A 20,542-nucleotide genomic window follows, 5' to 3' on the forward strand; every position below is an offset into this window, starting at 1 on the left:
AGCGTTTTACCATGGTAGGTATTATTTCTTTTTCATACTTATCTCCTGGTGCACTGCAGTTTATTGCTCCAATCCAGGGATGTGATTGGTTTGGGTCATGGGGTCTGCTGCAGATTCTGGGTCTGCAATTAAGTGGACAAGCCCCAGAGTGACTGAGAGCAAGATCGGAGATCCCGGGGTGGGCGAGAGGCAGGCCAGAGATTCTGGGTGTGGCAGCAGATCAGACAATCTAACCTGTTTGCAGAGAAGTGGCAAATAAAGGCAGATGGTGAAAATCTGAAATAAAAAACAGAAAATGCTGAAGATACTCCAACAGGACAGCATCTTTTGAAGAGAGAAACAGGGTTAACTAAGGAAATGTCATAGACTTGAAACATTAACTCCCTCTTCCCACAGACACTGCCTAACCAGTAGAACATTTTCAACACTTTCTATTTTTATTGTGGTAGAGGCCTGAAATTGCAGAATTCACAATTACCACAATATTTGCAATTTAGAGAGGGCTATAATCGGTAATACTTGGATTATCACATCTAAATAGTAATTTATCTTTGTATTTGCTTAAATCTTTTCCAGCTGAAAGTAAGTGGAAAAAATCTTCTTAATGTCTGTAAATTGATGTTCAAAGTTAGTAGGACTGAGAATAATGACAGTCTCTTCCAAAATGATGAAATCTTGGGTAAGTTGAGTTTCTCTAAAAATACTTGTATTCTAAAAAAAGACTTGTCAAGAATAGCTGTCATGTTATGCAATACAATCTACAGTTGGATGCCATGTGTATCTTTAACAAGTCGTCTCGTGTCCGGAACAAAAAAAGAAGCATGAGTAAGCATTTAGCTCCTCTAGCGTACTTTGCAATTCAGTAAGATCAAAAATGATCCCGTGCCTGATCCCTATATCCTTTTATTCCCCGAGTGAAAATCTATGAATCTCAGAAATGAATATTTCAGAAACAGCCCTCTAGGGTAGAGAATTCCATATCTTGTAAAAAGAAATCCTCCTACTTTGGATCCTAACAGGCTAACCCCTTATCCTGAAGGAGCCAGGAAGTACAAGGTGCATGCCAGTCTCAGACTAGGCAGAACAGCAATGCAGCTGGTAATGCTGCTGCCTCAGTCCTCCAGTGACCTTGATTCAATTTTGTCTGTGTGGAGTTTGCATGTTCTGTAAGAAAATTACAGAGAAGTAGACTGGTAATATTGTGGGTCTTCGATTATCCTAGTATTGATGGGGATAATGTTAGAGTAATGAGGGAAAAAAGGGCAGGGATTTCTGAAACATATTCAACAGAACTTAATGGATCAATATGTTTTAAGCCCAGTGAAGATGAAGACTGCATTTGACTCTGGGAAATGAGGTAAGCCAAGTGGATCATATGTCAGTGGGAGAACATTGGGGACCAGTAATCACATCAGAATGTTTGGACTGGTAATGGAACAGAGCAAGGAACAATCTTACTTGGAGGACGGCTAAATTCTATGTGATGATAGGTTAAAGTAGAATGTAAGATTGGTGGATAAAGTCATAATGGTACAACCAGATTCCAATAAAAGCAGAGGAATATAAAATGGACTGTAAAAACATGTAAAACTACATAAAAAAGATAAGAGCAAGGGCAAATCTGAGCCCCTTTCAAATAGAGATATTGGAAGATAGGATATGGCAGAGGAATCAAATGATTAGTTTGTATCTGTCTTCATGGAAGAAGAAATTCAAGACCTGTGAATATATTAGAGAATCAAAGATCTAGATGAGAATGAGGAATTGAAGGAATTAGTTGAAAAATAGTACCAGAGAAGTTGGTGAGGTTGAAAACTGCTAAATCTCAAGAATCTACATTTTAGAACTTTGAAGAAGTTGGCTTTAGAGATAGTGAATGCTTTGGTTATCATCTTCTGGACTTGCAGTCTGGAATTGTTCCTGTGGATTTGAAGGTAGCAAATGTGACCCCACTTTTTTTTAAAAAAGAGAGAGGAAACAAGGAACTACTAACCTGTTACCCTAACATCAGAGGCAAAGAAAATGCTGGAATCTATAATGAAAGATGTAATAACAGAACACCTTGAAAAGAATAATAGGACTGAACAGACTAAATGTGTATTTATATAAGGTAGATTATATTGGCAGCCTGTCACTCGTGTGATACCACAGAGATCGGTGCTTGGGTCCCAGCTATTCACAATCTATGTCAATGATTTGGCAAAGAGGACAAATGTCACATTTTGAAGTTTGTTGACAATACTAAGCTAGGCAGTATTGTGATTTTAGAGCACGATGTAAAGAGGCTTCGGGGAGTTATGGACAAGCCAAGTCAGTGGGCACGAACTTGGCAGGTGGAATATAATGCAGAAGAGTGCGAGATCATTCACTTTGCTGAACATAACAGAAAGAGAGTATTGGTTAAATGGTGAGAGACTGGGTAATATTGATGTTTAAAGGGAGCTGGGTGTGTTAGTATACAAGTCACTGAAAGCCAATATGTAGGTGAAGCAGGCAATTAGAAGGACATATGGCTTATTAGCCTTTATAATGAGAAGATTTGATTACAGCACTAAGGAAGTTTTATTACGATTGCATTGCACCTTGCTGAGACTGCAGTTGGTGTATTGTATATAGTTTTGGTTTCCTTACCTAAGAAAGGATAGAAGGAGTTCCGGGAAGATTCATTAGTCCAATGAATGGATATATGATAGTGCTGGAAAATAGTGCCAAGTAGAACATCAGCCATGATCTTGATGAATGGCAGAGCAGGCTCAAAGGCCCAGGCAGCCAACTCCCACTCATATTCTTATGTCTTATGCTATATTATAAGAGATATTTCAAATACAGGTTGGGAATATCCCCATAAATGAAATGGCAGTGGGAATGAAAAGCATAACTTTCCCCATGGACCTGTAAAATATTTTCCTTCAAGTGCCTATCCATTCTCATTTTCAAACCCATGTTGCAAGCGGTGTTCTAAATTATCACCACTCTGCATAAAAAGCTTATGTTAACCCTTCACCCATAACTTTGGTCCTTCACCCGAGAAATCTGTGTCCCCTAATTCTTGAACTGTCTGCCATTTATTCTATTTATTTATTCAGTCTAAACCTGTAATGATTTTGTACAGCTCTGTTGTTATCCAGGGAGCACTAGTCTGGTTTCTCTTCTGCAAATATTCCAAAGTTGTACCCAAGCATCTGCCACTGTTTCATTACAATTTTATCTACCATTATTTGGTTCACTTTATCCTTGCCAGATGTCTTCTCAACTGACTGGTTAACTTTCCTCGAGTTAAGAAGTTCACTATTAAATTTTGCCATACTTCGCTCCATTTTTAATATTACCTTATGAAATAATGATTCTTGCTGTGCAAGTGTTCTCCCACTGACATTTGGCCATTTGGCCCACCTTATTTCCCAGAAGCAGATGCCTCTTCCAATGCCTCCTTCCTTACTGGGTTGCAAACATTTCGATTAAGTAAGTTCCCCTGGTAACATTTATGAAATTCCTACCCTTCCCTCCCCTTTATTCTAGCATTATCTTCCTTTCTTTGCCCTTTACCCTAAAATCATTCCATTCAATGAAAAGGTAATTAAACTCCTCCTAATATCACTCTCGGTTCCACCATCCCAAAACTTGTGGCACTTTCATGAGGAATGCCAGCAATTAGATGCAGAATTGTAAGCAGGTTCTGCCTCGTGTTTTACTGAAATGTGCTGCCACCTGCAGGCACTAACTAGAAAAGTGGATGTCTGAAAATGAAATAAATCAATTGGTCTGCTCATGGATAGTATTAATAAAAAGTACTTCATGTGAAAGATTGCTATGCTGAGTTCTCTTTCATTTCTGTGAATTTTGTTGCCTCATGTGCATGGAGGAATGATTCTACTCTGTAATTTTGAGTGAAGTATTTGAATTAGAGCACGAGAACATAAGAAAATAGGAGCAGGGGTAGGTCACTCGACACCGCAAGTCTGCTACGCCATGCAATGTGATTATGGCTGATCTGCCCGAGCCCTCATCTCCTCCGCTGTGTCAGTTCCCCATAGCCCTCAATCCCTGATCTTCCAACTTTAACAAAAATGTCAGTTGGATTCTGATCCAGTGAATTCAGTTGGCAACTTTGGATATGTCAATTGCTTGTTTTTAAATTTGCATGTACCCTTATATAGGAAAATTTATTATAGAAACAGTTCACAAGAAAATCGAAGTGCAATAAAGCAGAATGTGTGAAATGAGAAAAATAATGTAACTTGTGTTTATCCCCTGGTTCCTTCACACTGCTGAGTTATCAAACTCTGGTTTGTTGGTGTTTGGGAAACTACAGGTTAAGGGCCAGTGGTTTTCCCCTCTTTTATTTCCTGACTGTCTGAGAAATTGAAAGTAAAATATTATAATAATATTTATTACACACTTTAGCTGGAACATTATGAATATTAATTTTATATTAAAGAATAAAAATTAGGGGTTTAATACAGCAGATGTATTTGTTTTGGAAAAAAGTTCTTTCAACCTGAGATTCATTAAAGTCTACCCATCATATATTCTGTAATACTGCTATTTACTAAGTATTATTAACATTCCTGAAATTTCTTCTATGAAATTGCTTCTGTTATTAATGCCTCTATAAATTAATTTCTACATTGTAAATTAATGTACAAAGTAAGATTTAAATTATTGTATTTTCACATTCTTTCAATTTTTTTTTGAAAGCTGATTGAAGACTCTATATTCTCTGCAGATTGTTTGCTGGAGGTCTTCAGTTTTGCAGATCCACTCAGTAACATTGATGCTTTTTTGTACTTCATGGGAACAATTAAATTCCTCACTGGGAATGTGCTCTTACTCAAGGACCTGCTCAACAAAGGTTTAGTTGAATCTTTGGTACAGTTAATGAAGGAGATAAATGATGCTAACAGAACAAGTGACACGTATTTTTGTGGCTCAGGACACTTACTGGTCCAGGTAAGTAACATTTAATTTGTTATATTTATATGCTGATATTTTTCATGGTCATCACTAGTTATATTTAACAGTAGGTAAGTTATGTGAAAATATTCTTCATTATTTTTCTACATGTTGCACTTTCCATGCACCGACGTTTTGTGATGATTAGATCAATCAGTGACCAAAATCATCCTAAATCTCTTGTTAACATCTATGAAACCTTCCCATTTTAACTTAAAATGTTTTACATTACCAGTTTTTGTTAATAACAGAGTAATGAATGTTTGATAGCTTTAATTTCATTATTGGATGTATTTACTCATTGTGCTGTAGCTCTCATGTAATCTTGCTTTTCTTATGAAAGATACAAGGGAATGGAAAATGTTTACTCACAGCATGTTTATAGATCACTGAGAAAGAACTTTCAATATTTTGAACGTTGTTTATGTTCATTTGGAAATGCTGAGGAAAAATTAGATCATATAAGTAGGAATAAGCACTAATAAATTTGAGATACAAAACCCTTACATTCGTCCTAAATTGCAGCGTCTCATTCATGCTTATACTGGCTGATTTATGAGGAATCAGTCTGGCCATGCCTCAATTTTAAAATTCACATCCCTGTTTTTAAATAACTTTTCCCCATCTAACATTTCCCTCATTCTGTTATCGTCTCCATTCCTAAAATCCTGCTGGAGTACTAATTTACTTTTGGACCTATACATATTCCTGATTTTAATCTCTCCACCAATGGCAATCCGACCCACAGCTTAGAGCCTGTTATAAAATTTCTTCCCAAAACCCCTCTGCCTTATTACTTCCCTCTTCTCCTTTGAAGCTCTCATTAAGACTTGTCTCATTTAGTCCTGCCATCTCCTGATGTGGTTTGATGTCAAATTTTGTTTGATAACACTCCTACAGAGACATTGAACTCAGCTTTAAGATTTGCTGTTTAGATCTACACACTAACTGCTACTTAGTGAATCAGACAATCACTTCAAAGTCAATTTTTTTTAGAGAATAGGGATAGAAAAATAACATTTTAAACATAGTTTTTCTTCTGGATTAGGAGATATTTTGTTTCATGTGTAATATATCTGTGTTTACTTATTTTGCTTTTTCTTCATGTTTGATAAATCAAAATCTGAAATGAAAATCTTCTTTATAAGTGAATAACCAATTCTAGATAATTTTTTTTGCTGTTTATTTTAACAGGTCACCTAAGCAGTATTAAAACAATTATTAGCAAAGTAGGCTGATACTGATCTACAAACACCTCAACTATGGTTTTCCTCAAAATTTCACATTAATTGTGTCATGTGTTTTGCAATTCTCTTTTCATATTCCAGCTTTTCATGTGGTCTTGATAACCTAAGGTTAAAATGTGCGTGAAATTAGTGGTTATTTGTTTTCTTTAGATATACAACTTACAGAATGCAACTTTTTTGATAAATAGCATCCATTTATTTAATTTTACATTTACTTTCCTGCTAGATTTCAGTTATGCTTTTTGTCCTTGGTACTTTAAAAAAAATCAAGATGAAGTGTAAACAGGTTGGTTGATATTACCTGTTCTGTTCTACCACCCAAGGTAAATTTCATTAAAACAGGGGAATGAATACAAGAAACAGATGCCAAAGTAACTAGTTTTCAAAAACATTTTTATGAAAAGCATATCTAAAAATCCAAAATATAGATTTTCTCAAAATCTTTAGTTTTTCTCAAAGCAGCCAGTGGATGGTGCTCTTGACATACACAAACTAGTTTAAAAGTCTATAAACTGAGGACTGATCCCTGCTATATCTTGGAGGCATAAAACACTGCAGATGCTGGGATCCGGAGCAACAACAAGAAGCTGTAGGAGCTCAGTCGGTCAGGCAGCATCTGTAGAGGGAAGTGGACAGCTGATGTTTCGGGTCAAGACCCCTCATCTGGACTCTTGAATTTAACCTCTGACCTTTCACAAAAACTAGGATAAGATGGAAATAAATGAATTTTAAGATCCAGGGAAAAGAGAGGAAAGAAGAGAGTAAGGGGGCAGGTCTGTAAGAGGATGTAAGGTGGGAGGGATTAAAGGATAAAAGAGATTAAAGTGATACTATGCTTCCACTTTGGCCATTCAGATGGTTTGGTGGATGGTCCCAATTATGGGAGGGGTTCCCCATTTGCAGGGAAGCTGTTTGGGGTTGAGAGGAGTAGATCAAATTTAAGATGTCCAATATTGATTGCTGGAGGAGCAACAGATAATTCAGGAGCAGGGGAAAGTTATGGATGGTGTGTAGGTTGTGGTGTTGTTACATATGAACATACAAATTAGGAGTTAGAGTAGGCCAGTTAACTCCTCAAATAAAAACAAAAGTTTCTGAAAAAATACTCAGTAGCTCAGCAGCATCTATGAAAAGAGAAACAGAGTTAACATTTTAGGTCATAGAACCTTTCACCAGAATCTGATGCTGCTGGATTTGCTGAGTGTTTCCAGCATTTCTGTTTTTATTTCAGGTTTTCCCTGGCCCCTCAAGCCTCCTTCCCCATTCAGTAAGATCTTGGCTGATTTTAATTTAGCCTGAATTCTGCAATTCCATCTACCCCAGTCACTCACCACCCCCACCTCCCCAACCTTCTTATCAAGAGTTCTTCTACCTTTGCCTTAAAAATATTCAACAACTCTGCTTCCACTGCCCTTCGAGGAAGAGAATTATGGATTTGTGACCCTCTGAGAGAAAAAAAATGGTTAATCTCGGCCTTAAATTGGCAACCCCTTACTTTTAAACTGTGACCCCTAGTTCTGGATCCTCTCACATCCACTCAGTCATGACCCCTAGGATTTTATGTTTTAATCCCCTTTTAATTCCAATGTATACAAGCCTAGCCTGTCCAACTTCTTCATAAGACACCCCACCCATTCTAGGTACCTTCTCTGAATTGCTTCCAATGCATTTACATCCTTACTGAAATAGAGGCTAATAATGTTCACAGTACTCCAAATGCGGTTTTATCATTGCCCTTGGTAACTGAAGCATAACCTCCTTACTTTTGCATTCAATTCCCTTAGAAGTAAATGATAACATTCTGCTAGCTTTCCTAATTATATACTGGCCATTTATAAATTATGCACTAGGGTACCTAGATCCCACTGCATCTCACAGGTCTACAATCTTTCACTATTTAGAGGATATGCTTCTTCCTGCAAACACAATTTCACATTTTCCCATGTTATATTTCATTTGCCATATCTCACTCACTTACCCTTCTTATATATATATATCCCTTTGTAGCCACCATATGTTCTCTTCACAACTTACCCTCCTTTCAATATTTGTGTCATGAGCAAATTTAGCAACCATATATCTGGGACTTTCATCCAAATCAATTACACGAATTGTAAAAAGTTGAGGCCCCAGCACCAAATCCTGTGGGATAACACTTGTTACATTTTTCCAACCAAGAAAATATCCATTTATGACCACTTTCTGTTACCCAGCCAGTCTTTTATCCATGCCAATATATTAACTCTTACACCATAAACATGTATTTTCCACAATAACTTTGATGCAGCATCTCATCACATGTCTTCTGGAAATACAAATGTGCCTATCTGTTCTCTTCAAAGAATGCTGGGTCAATTAGAAGTGCGATCCTGCCTGCGTCAGAAAGTTGTTGGTTCGAATTTCATGCTACTGTACCTAGGTTTAACTAATTTACTGGAGTCCTTTGAGGATATGACTGAGAGGATAAGAGGAAACCAGTGGCTGTGGTATATTTGGATTTTCAGAAGCTTTTGGTAAGGTCCATGCAGGACTATGGTCAACAGGGTTAGAGCACACAGAGTTGGGGGTAATGTACTGACGTGGATTGAGAACTGGTTATCAGACTGAAAGCAAAGAGTAGAAATAAACAGATCCTCCTCAGCCAGGCAGGCTGTAACTAGTGGGTACTGGAGGGATTGGTGTATGGGGTTAAGCTAGAGTAATTTTTGAATGGTGAGAAATTGGGTCCATTGCCTTTGCCATATCTAGTGCTCTCAGCGGTTTCTTGATATCGCATGGTGTTAATTGCTTTGGCTAGAGACTGGCTTCTGTGATAGAGGGATCTCATGAGGAAGCTGAGATGTATCATCTATTTGGCTTGCTCAGAATAAAAGTTGCACCTGCCCACATATCTTTGTAACCGATCTGTGAAATGCTTTGAATCAATAAGCACATCAAAGGCACATTTTTTTAGTAACCTAACCTGCTGTTGACCAAGGAAGATTACATTGTTTGAATTTTAATTTGCTTGTTTTGCTTGAACTAAAGCAACACACTATTTCAGTGCATGTGACATTCACTGAAGTAATAATAATCCTGTATAAAGGACTGAATATGATATAAACAAAGCAATTGATGGCTACTTTTAAGTCAGGTATTGGGGGTTAGTGATAGTATTGGGGGTTAGCCCTGGAAATAAATACCAGTGTCAGCAAATTCTGTTCCTGTTTGTACTGTAGCTTGTTCACATTGGAACCCCAACAGATGGTGAACACCAATTCCTAAATATATGTTACAATTTAAAAATTGCAAACCTGTCTTCTGAAGAAACATATACATTTCATTTAAATTTAAGTGCTGCTCCAGAAGTATAACCAATTCAGTCTACAGGCTGATCTGATGGAGTAGCAAGACAGGTAGATGGGTACTGGATATAAGAGCAGTGACATTCTTTCAGCCAGATAAAAACAGATAGACCACAGCTAGTTTTGGTCATCAGATTACAAGAAGAATGACATAGCATGAGAGATGGTACATAAAAGAATTAGGAGGATTTTGCCAAGATAGGAAAAAAATTAGCCACGAGGCACAATTGATTGGGTTGGGTACTCCAACTGTGGTCTGTCTAGTATTTTGTTTCTCTGGCTAGCATAATGTTCCTTCTTTTGTATTCAGTGCCTATCATGCTACCTTATCAGGCCTGTAGACATGCTCACTAAGGCTGCCCTGTCTGTATGACAGGATGATGTAATGCAGTAGTGGGTGTATAGACTTTCTGATATCTGCTTTTTGTATAATTTTCTCCCTATGTCCATGTAAAAGATGGACTAGTGAGATCCAGTTTCCTAGACACTTCAGCCATTCAAGCATAAAGCTGTCCCTCCATTCAGAATCTTCTTCCTCATGTATCACTGACCTGAATGCTTTCTTTCTCATAATCTGTCTCATAAATTGCTGTACACTTTGACTTACTCCCCAGTTTGCTCTAGGACAAAAAACAAACTGCTGGAGGAATTCAGTGGATCGAGCCACATCTTTGGAGGCAAAGGGATGGTCAACATTTTGGAACCCTGCATCAGGACTGGGAATGTAGAGGGAAGATAACCAGTAATAAAGAGGTGAGAGGGAGGGGGTCAGATGGGGGCTGGTAGGTGATAGGTAGGACCAGGTGAGGTGGGGGATGAAAGGCAGATAGGGCCAGATGGGAAGGAGGGAGGGGGAGTTTTGAGAGGCTGGTGGGTGATAGGTGGAAACAGATAAGGGAGAGATGATGGGCAGATGGAACCAGAAGTGGAGGGAATAGAAGGATAGGTCCAGTGAGAAGAAACCCAGATTGATAAAGGCGTTGGTGATGGGCAGATGGAATCAGGTGGGTGAGGGTAACTCTAGAACACTGCCTGTAGGCTGGGAGGGAGTGAATGTGTGGGGGTGGCTACTTCCTTTGGTGCTTGGTTACTCAGTGTGCTCAGATGGGTGAGATAAAGAATGATTAGAATGAAGTGCAAAGGTGTTGCATTTATGGACACTGAGTCACTGTTGGAGGATTGTTGGTGAGCAAGTTAAGTATATTAACGTGGTGCAACTCTACGTGTATAGTGTAATATAATTTTGGAAAGCATATAAGGCTTTCAGTCTTTTTGAACCTTTGAAGCATTATTAAGCCTCTTCTGACACCAAATTGTAATAGTTGGAGTTGGCAGGCATGGTCCTGAACATGGTCCTGAACAATGTCTTTTACCACAGTTGTTCTGCTCTTCTTTTTGAGGCCTTTTCTGGATATCACCTGGAAACCATCCCATTTTAAATCTGGGAAACCATTTAAGTCAAATTATCAATCATTCTGGCATCAGTCTGTTGTTCAGCCAAGTTGATAAATTGTTTCCTCTGCCCTCTTTATGTTGGTCTAGCCCCTTTACATTGCAGAGGATCTTGCCTTATTTATCAAAATTAGGTTGATCCCAAGAACTGTGATAGAGTTAGTCCATTTGATTAAAGCAGATGTATTAATGCATTGCTATTATTCCACTCTGATTTCTCATTGAATTGAAAATTAAGTCATTTTTCTCCTTTAGTTCTCTTATTTCTTTTTTTTGGGGATCTTCTTTCTCCCTGGTTCAGCACCTACTATGTAGAGTGTTAACCTCTATTATTTGTTATTTTCTATAATTATGAAGGTAACCTTTAATAGTGGCTTTCCTTTCACTTTGTTTTTTAAAAGTATTTTAAGAGTCAAGTATTCGACCAGATATAGAGCACCACTTGTTCAAACTGTCTCCTTGAAACACTATAAACTGAGTTGCATCTCTAATGTCAATATTTTTTTGAATTGCACATTGAATCCTTTTTAAAGTTCAAGAGAAAGTTTCTGTTTTGGACCAGAATTGCTGAAACATTTTAAGTTCTTTGAAAAATATCTTAATGATTTCACTCTTATAATCAGCATTTATAACTATTTATAGAGCAGCTGGTTATTTATAACTTTGTTTTTTCCAAACAACATAGTAGGTTTTGCCAAGCATCAGCTTTCCATCACACTGATTGGTAAGTATGTGGCCGTTCTGCCAAAGCAATGATGCATTAAGTGGCCATTCTACAAAGAAAATGGAAATCTGAAACAAAATCAGAAAGTGCTGCCAGTACTCAACAGGTCAGGCAGTGTCTGTAGAAAGAAAAAAGGAGTTAACATTTTCAGGACCCTTCATCAGAACTGTGAAGGTGAGAAAACAAGTTAGTCTTAAGTTGCAGAGAGAGCAGAGTAGTGAAGGATAGGAGAAAGGGAATATATCTGATAGGGTGAGGGCAGGATTGCCCAGGTAATCCCAATGTTTATGAAGCTGTCCAGTTAATAGGTTAGTAAAGAAAGTTATAGAGAGAGAAAACAAACAGAGGTACATGTTAAAGCTGTGAAATGCTGGTCAGAGCTTTGGTGAAACATGAAAAGAGGAGAAGAATGCTGGAAATGTCCACAGCATGATACATTGTCTACAGAGGAGAGAAAAACTCGGTTAATATTACAGATGGATCTCACAGCTGATTCAAACAGGATAAGCGAGTTATCTGAATTCATTGAATTCAGTATTAAGGCCTGAAGGCTGCAACAGGGCAAATTAGTGGGGAATGGGAATACTCTGTGAGTCGACATAGACCTGAAGGACTGAAATGGCCTCCTTCTATATTATGAGGAAATAAACATGGCAACATGTCCAGATAGAACATGAAGTGCTGTTCTTCAAGCTTTGAGCAAAATTCTGACCTAATTTCACAGCTTTAATATGCCCGTTTGTTTCCTCTCTCTCCAGCTACTAACTATGACTCTGTAAACATGGAATCACCTGGGAAAGCCTGGCCTCATCCCTTCAGAGATAGTCCTCTCCATCCAACCCCCACCCTGTCTGTAACAAAACCAACTCATTTTCTCAATTTCACAGTTCTAGAGGGTCTTCGACCTGAAATGTTAACTGTTTCTCTTTCCACAGATACTGTCTGAACTGCTGAGGGTTCCCAGCACTTTCTGTTTTTGTTACAAAGGAATATAGACAGTTTAAATGATCAGGTAAGAAGATCACTTAATGAGTAAGTGTGAAATTATCCACTTTGGTGGGAAGATTAGAAAAGCAAACTTCTTTTGTTACAAAAAAGTGAGATTAGAGTTAGCTGTTGATATTCAGAGGGACATATGGGTCCTTATAAGATTTGTGTACTGTGCAGGTACAGGAAACAATTGGGAAGATCATGGACACTGCCCTTGACAGCAGGCTTGATGACGATGTTGGTATTGGTCCTCAATGAGCTGCTATTTTGTGTGTTAACAGATTAGAGTGGAGTGTTTTTGCTCCCATAAATATAAATATATTGCTCTATAACTGGATTTTAGGAAGTGTGCAGGAGCAGTTCGGTTGATTTTCTATTTTAGATTGCTTTCATTGGCAGTGATAAGCATTGGGTGATCGGGGACAAGAAATTCATTTCATGGATATGGCATAAATATCTGTCAAAAGGAAGGATGGGTTCTGGCATTTGTTTATGGTTAACTTTAGCTAGTGAGCTCACTATTGACAAACAAATGGACTTAGAGTACAGTCCAGGTCAAATTTACCTAAGGCTAGATTTACCTGTTAAGCATTGCGATATTCAAATATCCACACTTAGGTTGCAAATGTTAATGCTATTTCTTGGAAGGTAATTTAGTTTCTGCATTTTGAGATTGAAAGCTTTGTAAGATAAATAATTTGGAATGACATTAGATTGTTGTCTAGACATCAGGTAATTCATGTTATCTATAATAATCCAGGTTGAGAAATCAGTTTCTATTGTTGGGGTTTTGCAATCTCCAAGAAACCAGACCATTAAAATCAGTAATAATTCTGTGAAATGTTGCCAGAGAATAAAATCAATTATTAAGTAGCAGAACTATTTGCATTTTCTTGAACAATGGAAGATATTCTATTTCCTTTAATAAATTAGAATAAGCAATAAATTAGAATAAGCAATAAAATATACGCAATTCCTTTAACACATTGTTAAATTTTATGATTTTAGGGATGGAATGGTACAGAAAAAGACATGTTTCACTAAAAATATATACAGTACTAAGACAAAGTGTGTGATTCAATTGTATGCCCACTACATTAGATAATATTTATTAATTTACATGTTTCCTGTTTTCCTTTAATTGTCTATTAAAATGTATCATAAAAAAGTTCTAAGGTGGAATTAACTCAGAATTTTTAACACCGTTTTGTGAATAGTCATGTTTTTGAATAATTTTTGTTTTCTCACTGCAAGGTCACTGCTACTCTGCGAAACTTGGCAGATCTGCCTCAATCCCGATCTAGGTTCCTACGCACCGGAGCACTATTGGAACTGTGTGTGATAATGGAGCAGCACATAAATGATAAAGACATTTGTTTGAATGTAGCCAGAATATTCAGGTAATGGGATAAAAAGCATTTAGTGAGCAACAGTTGGAAATCTCTAAATAATTTAAAATATTTCAGAATGAAGTCCATTGTTTCTTTAAACCTTATGGAGTAGTGACTGTGCTTATGAATTAACATAGTTTTGTCCAGGTTAGAAACTACGTAATTTACTTAATGGTAAAAAAAATTAAAAAGTTACAACAATTGAAATTTATTTGATATGATTTCATGTCTAATACAATTTATTAATGATTAAAGGTTTTATTTTCATCTTTTGTCTGTGTATTGACAAATGTTAAATTGAATTTTATTCTATAACTGGGATATGTAGAACTGTAGTGTGTGTTTATTTCTCCCTGGCCTGCTGTAGAATGCTGTTTCAAGCTGATAGAGGATCTGCCAGATGTTACAACTCTGACATTTTAAATTGTTTTTGTGTTTTGTATACATCTGAGTGGGTCATATGGAAACTGGTATTTCTTCCCTACTACAGAAGATAATTTCATATTAAATTATAGAGAAGTTTCATGGCCTTTGACAAACAAAAATAGGCACATAATTAAAAATTTTATACAACTTACCTGAGTTTCTCTTGTTTATAGTAATTTTATGTCTTATGTCCTTGCACTGTACTGCTACTGCAAAACAACAAATTTCACGTCATATAAGTCAGTGCTATTAAATTGGTAAATTGGTTTATTATTGTCACATGTACTGAGGTACAGTGAAAAACTTGTGTTGCATACCGTTCATACAGATCAATTCATTATAACAGTGCATTGAGGTAGTACAAGGTTAAAGAATAACAGAATGACGAATAAAGTGTTACAGTTACAGAGAAAGTGCATTGCAAGTAGACAATAAGGCACAAGGTCATAACACAGTAGATCGTGAGGTCAAGAGTTCATCTTATCGTATTAGGGAACCGTTTAATAGTCTTATAACAGCAGCATAGAAGTTGTCCTTGAGCCTGGTGATATGTGCTTTCAGGCTTTTGTATCTCCTGTCTGATGGGGCGGGGGGGGGGGGGGAAGAAGAGAGAATGTCCGGGGTGGGTGGGGTCTTTGATTATGCTGGCTGCTTTACCGAGGCAGTGAGAAGTGTAGACAGAGCCCATGGAGGGGAGGCTGGTTTCTGTGATGTGCAGAGCTGTGTCCACAACTCTGCAGTTTCTTGCGGTCATGGGCAGAGCAGTTGCCATACCAAGCCGTGATGCATCTGGATAGGATGTTTTCTATGGTGCATTGATAAAAATTGGTGAGGGTCAAAGGGGACATGCCAAATTTCTTTAGCCTCCTGAGAAAGTAGAGGTGCTGGTGAGCTTTCTTAGCTGTGGCATCTATATGGTTGGAGCAGGACAGGCTATTGGTGATGTTCACTCCTAGGAACTTGAAGCTGCCAACTCTCTCGACCTCAGCACCGTTGATGTAAATAGGAGTATGTGCACCACCTCCCCCTTCCTGAAATCATAAATCTAATTCTGCAGTAGCCTTAATTAAGGGGCATTTTAATTTTAACAAAGAAGATTCTACGCCCAATAAAAATGTTATAGAAGATACTTCATTCTGATATTCTTCTGTACTTAACTCACTTATACAAGAGCTGTGAGCTTGAGGATGAAGGGTGACATTACCCATGTGTATTAGGATACTGACGGCATAGTTTTGGATGACCTATGTTTGCAGAGAATTAGGGAGATTGGCCAGGAAAATCTTGGGATAATCAAGTCTAGAAGTCTTTAACTATACAGTAAATAAGTAGAGGGTTATGGGGAGAGAAAGCAGGAAAGTCAAGATTGGATTACCCACGATCTTACTGAATGGCAGAGCAGGCTCAGGGAACCAGTGGGTTACTCCTGCTCCTGTTTCTTATGTTCTAACTAACAAGGGTTTGAGGGTTATAACAGCAGTTAAACAGATGGAAAGGTGGGGTGGGTGATATAGAGGTGGAAATAGATATACATACTTCAACTCTAAGGATATGAGGACCAAATTTCATCTCGGTCAGATCTGACTAAGATTACACCTCGCTCAAAGTTTTAGACTGGAGGAAGAAAATTGTTGTGGTGAACCATGTCATAGACTATGGACATGTTGAGAAGGACATGGAATGTTACCTATGTCACACTACCTAAGGTGCTATTAATGACTTTGATAAGAGCTCCTGAGGCAGGGATGGGATCTTGGAGTGATTCAAACAAGAATTTTGGATAACATGAGCACTGATTTGGGAGCCTACAACATGTTGCATTTGGATGGAGTAACTTTACTTATAAAAATGGTGCAGGGCAGAGAAACTTATCGTATATCAACTACAAACAAAATTACTCTGTTACCACCCTAATAACTTGATTTATCTCTTGTTTGTAGCAAACTTTCAGGCTACAATGACTGTTGCCTTGTGTTGTCAGAATGCTTCAGCTGCTACCAATTGTTTTTGACTATCCTCCACAGACATCAAAGGAAGCAGGTTAGTTTTACTGTGACTGAAAATCCTGGGTTTCATCACCTTGGTCTTATCTGTTGTGGATATAATTGCACAATGGCTTTCTTTTGATAACCAGAAAATAGAAGTGTGGTATTCTGTTTTAATATGGCTGATCACTGAAATAATTTATATTTAAGTTACAAATAAATGTAAATTTATACATTTTGCAGTTCTGAAATGTTACCTGCTGTTAATCAGGAATTACCACCTTCACATGCATCTAATTGGTGTGCATGCCACACGTAGTGAAGTTTCAAAGACTGATAACAATGGTGGCTAATACAAATCCCTCAATGTAAATTACTAAATTAAAATATAATGTATATGCTTTGGTGAGAGAAATGGAATGGTATATGTTTAGTAGAATGGTATATGCTTAGTAGAATGGTATATGCATTCGGCGTATGCTATTTGCAGCTTAATTTCTAAGTATGTGTGGCAATGCAACAAAAAGTAAACAAAAGATTAATAATGTTTATTTTGTGCTCATGAATATTATATATGAAGCCTTTTAAGATTAGAACGTTATGTAAAAAAATATCAATCGCCTTGGTCCAGGCAATATAAAGCTGGTAGATACCCTGATGATGACCATGGCCCATAGGGCAGGCTCCCTCCTAAGCTCTCACCAAAACCATGAAGTCCAAACTTGCCTATAGTACCATTAATAACAAGCCAATCTGTGTGAGTGAGTGTGTGTGTGAGAGAAACAAGAGAGGTTGAACGATTGAAATATTTCACAGTAGGTTTGAGGGTAGTGAAATTCAGTTTATGTGAAAGTACTTTTGAATGTTTGTCTGGTGTGAGAGCATGTCTCATAAAATGTGTCAGCAGTTTATGTTCAGTGTTACACTCACTCAGAGCTGAAAGTTGTTAACCCTTTGTCATCTTCTGATTAGATGATTTCTCTAAGTTTGTAAACCAAGTCTTGAAGGGAATTATGGACAAAAGACTAAGGCTTAAAGTTTTAATTGCAGACATTGGCATGTTGTCTTTTAACCAATGGAATTTTTATCCACAAGGATTTATTGAAAGGATTTATGAGCATTTGGAAAAGCATGGCCTAATTAGGGACTTTCAGAATGGCTTTGTGCAGGGCAGATATTGTCTTACTAACTTACACAGAACATAGAACATTACAGCACAGTACAGGCTCTTTGGCCCACTCTATCCTACTCTAAGATCTATCTAACCCATCCCTCCCATATAACCCTCCATTTTTCTATCACTCATGTGGCTATCTAACTTGATTGAGTATTTTGAGGAGGTGACGAAGATGATTGATGAAGGTAGGTCTATGAGTCTTGTCTACATGGATCTTAGTAAGGCATTTGACAAGGTCCCACATGGTAGGCTCAACCAGAAGATTGAGATCCATGGGATCCACAGTGACTTGGCTGTTTTGATTTGGAAATGGCTTGCCTGTAGAAGGCAGAGGGTAATGGTTGATTGGTCTTATTCTGGCTGAAGATCCGTGACTAATAGTGTTCTGCAGGGATCCTTACTGGGACCTCTGCTGTTTGTGATATATATAAATGAAAATGTGGATGGGTGGGTTAGTAAGTTTTCAGATGACACAAAGATTGGTGATGTCATGGATAGTGTAGAAGAGTCCCAAAGGGATACAGCGGGACATAGATCAGTTGCAGATGTGGGTGAAGAAATGGCAGATGGAGTTTAATCTGGGCAAGTGTGAGATGGTACACTTTTGGAGATCAAATGTAAAGGGAAAATACACAGTTAATGGCAGGACAAATGGATGTACAGAGGGATCTTGGGGTCCAGGTCCATGGCTCCCTGAAAGTTGCTGCACAGGTCAATAGGGTGGTGATGAAGGCATATGGTATGCTTGCCTTTATTAGCCAAGGCATTGAGTTCAAGAGTCAGGGAGTTATGTTGCAACTTTATAAAACTCTGGTTAGGCCACATCTGGAGTATTGCATTCAGTTCTGGTTGCCCCATTACAGGAAAGATGTGGAGGCTGTAGAGAGGGTGCAAAAGAAGTTTACCAGGATGCAACCTGAATTAGAGAGTATCTGCTATAAGGAGAGGTTGGACAAACTAGGATTTTTTTCCTCTGGAGTGGTAGAGGCTGAGGGGAGACCTGATAGGAGTTTATAAAATTATGAGAGGCATAGATAGAATAGATAGTTGTCTTTTTCCCAGGGTCAAAATGTTTAATACTAGAGGGCATGCATTTAAGGTGAGAGGAGGTAAGTTCAAAGGAGATGTGTGGGGCAGGTTTGTTTTACACGGAGAGTGGTGGGTGCCTGGAATGCACTGCCAGGGATAGTGGTGGAGGCAGATACAATAGAGGCATTTAAGAGGCTCTTAGAAAGGCACATAAATATGCAGAGAATGTAGGGATGTGGACCATGTGCAGGCAGAAGGCTTTAGGTGTCATTAGCTTATTTAGTTTGGGCACAATATCATGGGCCGAAGGGCCTGTTCCTGTGCTGTACTGTTTTAAGTTCTATGGTCATTACAGGGAATTTGAAAGTTCTGGACTTTTAGTTGTTTTTTTTATATTTAAATGTATGTGTCTACATGATCAATGCCATCCAGCATTCTTTTGTATTAAAGCCTTAAAAGTTTTCCATGAGTTATGTATGATTATGTTTTGAGCTGTTCTGTGTTTGGTCTTTGAGAGTAAGTTACATTTTGTTTGAAATCTGTGAATGCTCTTTGAGTTTTGAGATGATGTACAAGGCATGGCAAATTTTGACTTGCATTTAAGAGATAACCTTTTGCTCGGCTTTGAATGGAAACAGTTGAGATTGAGGAGTGGTAATAATTGATTGCCTGTGGAATGGAGATGAATGGAGTTGGACATAAAATCTGGCCTTGAAGTCAAAACTCAGCAATTGTGTCTGGCTTTAAGTCACTGGAGCAATTTTTAAAAAGGGTGTTTTAATTTGATTATAGTAAGAAATTGTTTTTGTTTCATCCAATCTTAATTGAAATAAATTGTACCAGTTAGTCTTAATTTGAATATAGATTTAAGCACACTTTAATTTAATTGCTGCAGACCTGAGAGCTAGTGTTTTTTTTGGATTGGCTCCTCCCACACTGAGATTTTGTAGGCAAGAAGGAACCATAGGTTTGATTGATTAAATGGTTCTGAAATGATGTATTTGATTTTGGGTCCCCAAGATAGGCTTCATGCAAGTTTGTACAAGTCATCGGGTGGTATAAAAGAACTAATTTATTGTAATATTGGATTTGAATTCCTTTGCATGAAATGCTGCCAGTGTTGCTGTGCAGAGGTTAACCCTCTACTTTGCCAGTTCTGCATACTAAAGGAAGGAGGAAACAGGGATGAACTTTGACAAAATCTGCTTGTCTAACAATAGTGATAATATAACAAAATGTTTTGGGACATTTCTGGTATTAAATTCACCAGTGGCTATTAGTCTGGTTTTGAAGTTTGAGTCAGGTTGTTAAGTAAGAAGCGGAGTTTCTTTGAGAAGCTGTGTGAAAATGAATACTATGTGAAGCACCACCTACATTTATTCTTTGATATGAGTGTTAAAGTCCTATGAGTATAAACAACAGAAGACTAATTGTATTAAAGTGCATAGTTTTATAATAAATATCCTGGGCATAGAGGGGACAATCACAAAGGGAGTGGTGTGCATCATCAGTTCTAATAATAGGCATTGTTCTTGTATTACAAAAAGTGGGGTTTGGGGCAGTTTGTAAATAGGGACATAAACATTAATATACATCCTTGGATAGAGATTATCTCCCTTATTTTGATCATGCTACAATTAATAATAGGTGGCAGAAACCCAAATGATAAGAATAATACAAGTAATGTGTGATTTGGCAATCATGAAATCATGACATAACCACATATGGAGTGGAGAAGTTAGATTGCTAAAATAATGCATGCATGTCCTGGAAGTCATTGTGTGTACCTATCCCATCTATGCTATGCTGGAGTTTCTATGCAGA

At 37.7% G+C, this 20,542-nt stretch overlaps 1 protein-coding gene across 1 annotated transcript in view; it reads left to right on the forward strand.

The window, feature by feature from the left end:
- Positions 1 to 20,542, forward strand: part of armc2 (armadillo repeat containing 2) — a 62,542-nt gene that overhangs the window by 25,995 nt on the left and 16,005 nt on the right. Inside the window, exons 10-13 of the mRNA XM_052024788.1 lie at positions 577 to 679; positions 4,727 to 4,950; positions 13,965 to 14,110; positions 16,468 to 16,567. Of these exons, the coding sequence (XP_051880748.1) occupies positions 577 to 679; positions 4,727 to 4,950; positions 13,965 to 14,110; positions 16,468 to 16,567 (573 nt within the window). The remainder of the gene's footprint in view (positions 1 to 576; positions 680 to 4,726; positions 4,951 to 13,964; positions 14,111 to 16,467; positions 16,568 to 20,542) is intronic.

The sequence above is a fragment of the Pristis pectinata genome, chromosome 10, assembly GCF_009764475.1.
Source record: "Pristis pectinata isolate sPriPec2 chromosome 10, sPriPec2.1.pri, whole genome shotgun sequence".
Lineage (NCBI taxonomy): Eukaryota > Metazoa > Chordata > Chondrichthyes > Rhinopristiformes > Pristidae > Pristis > Pristis pectinata.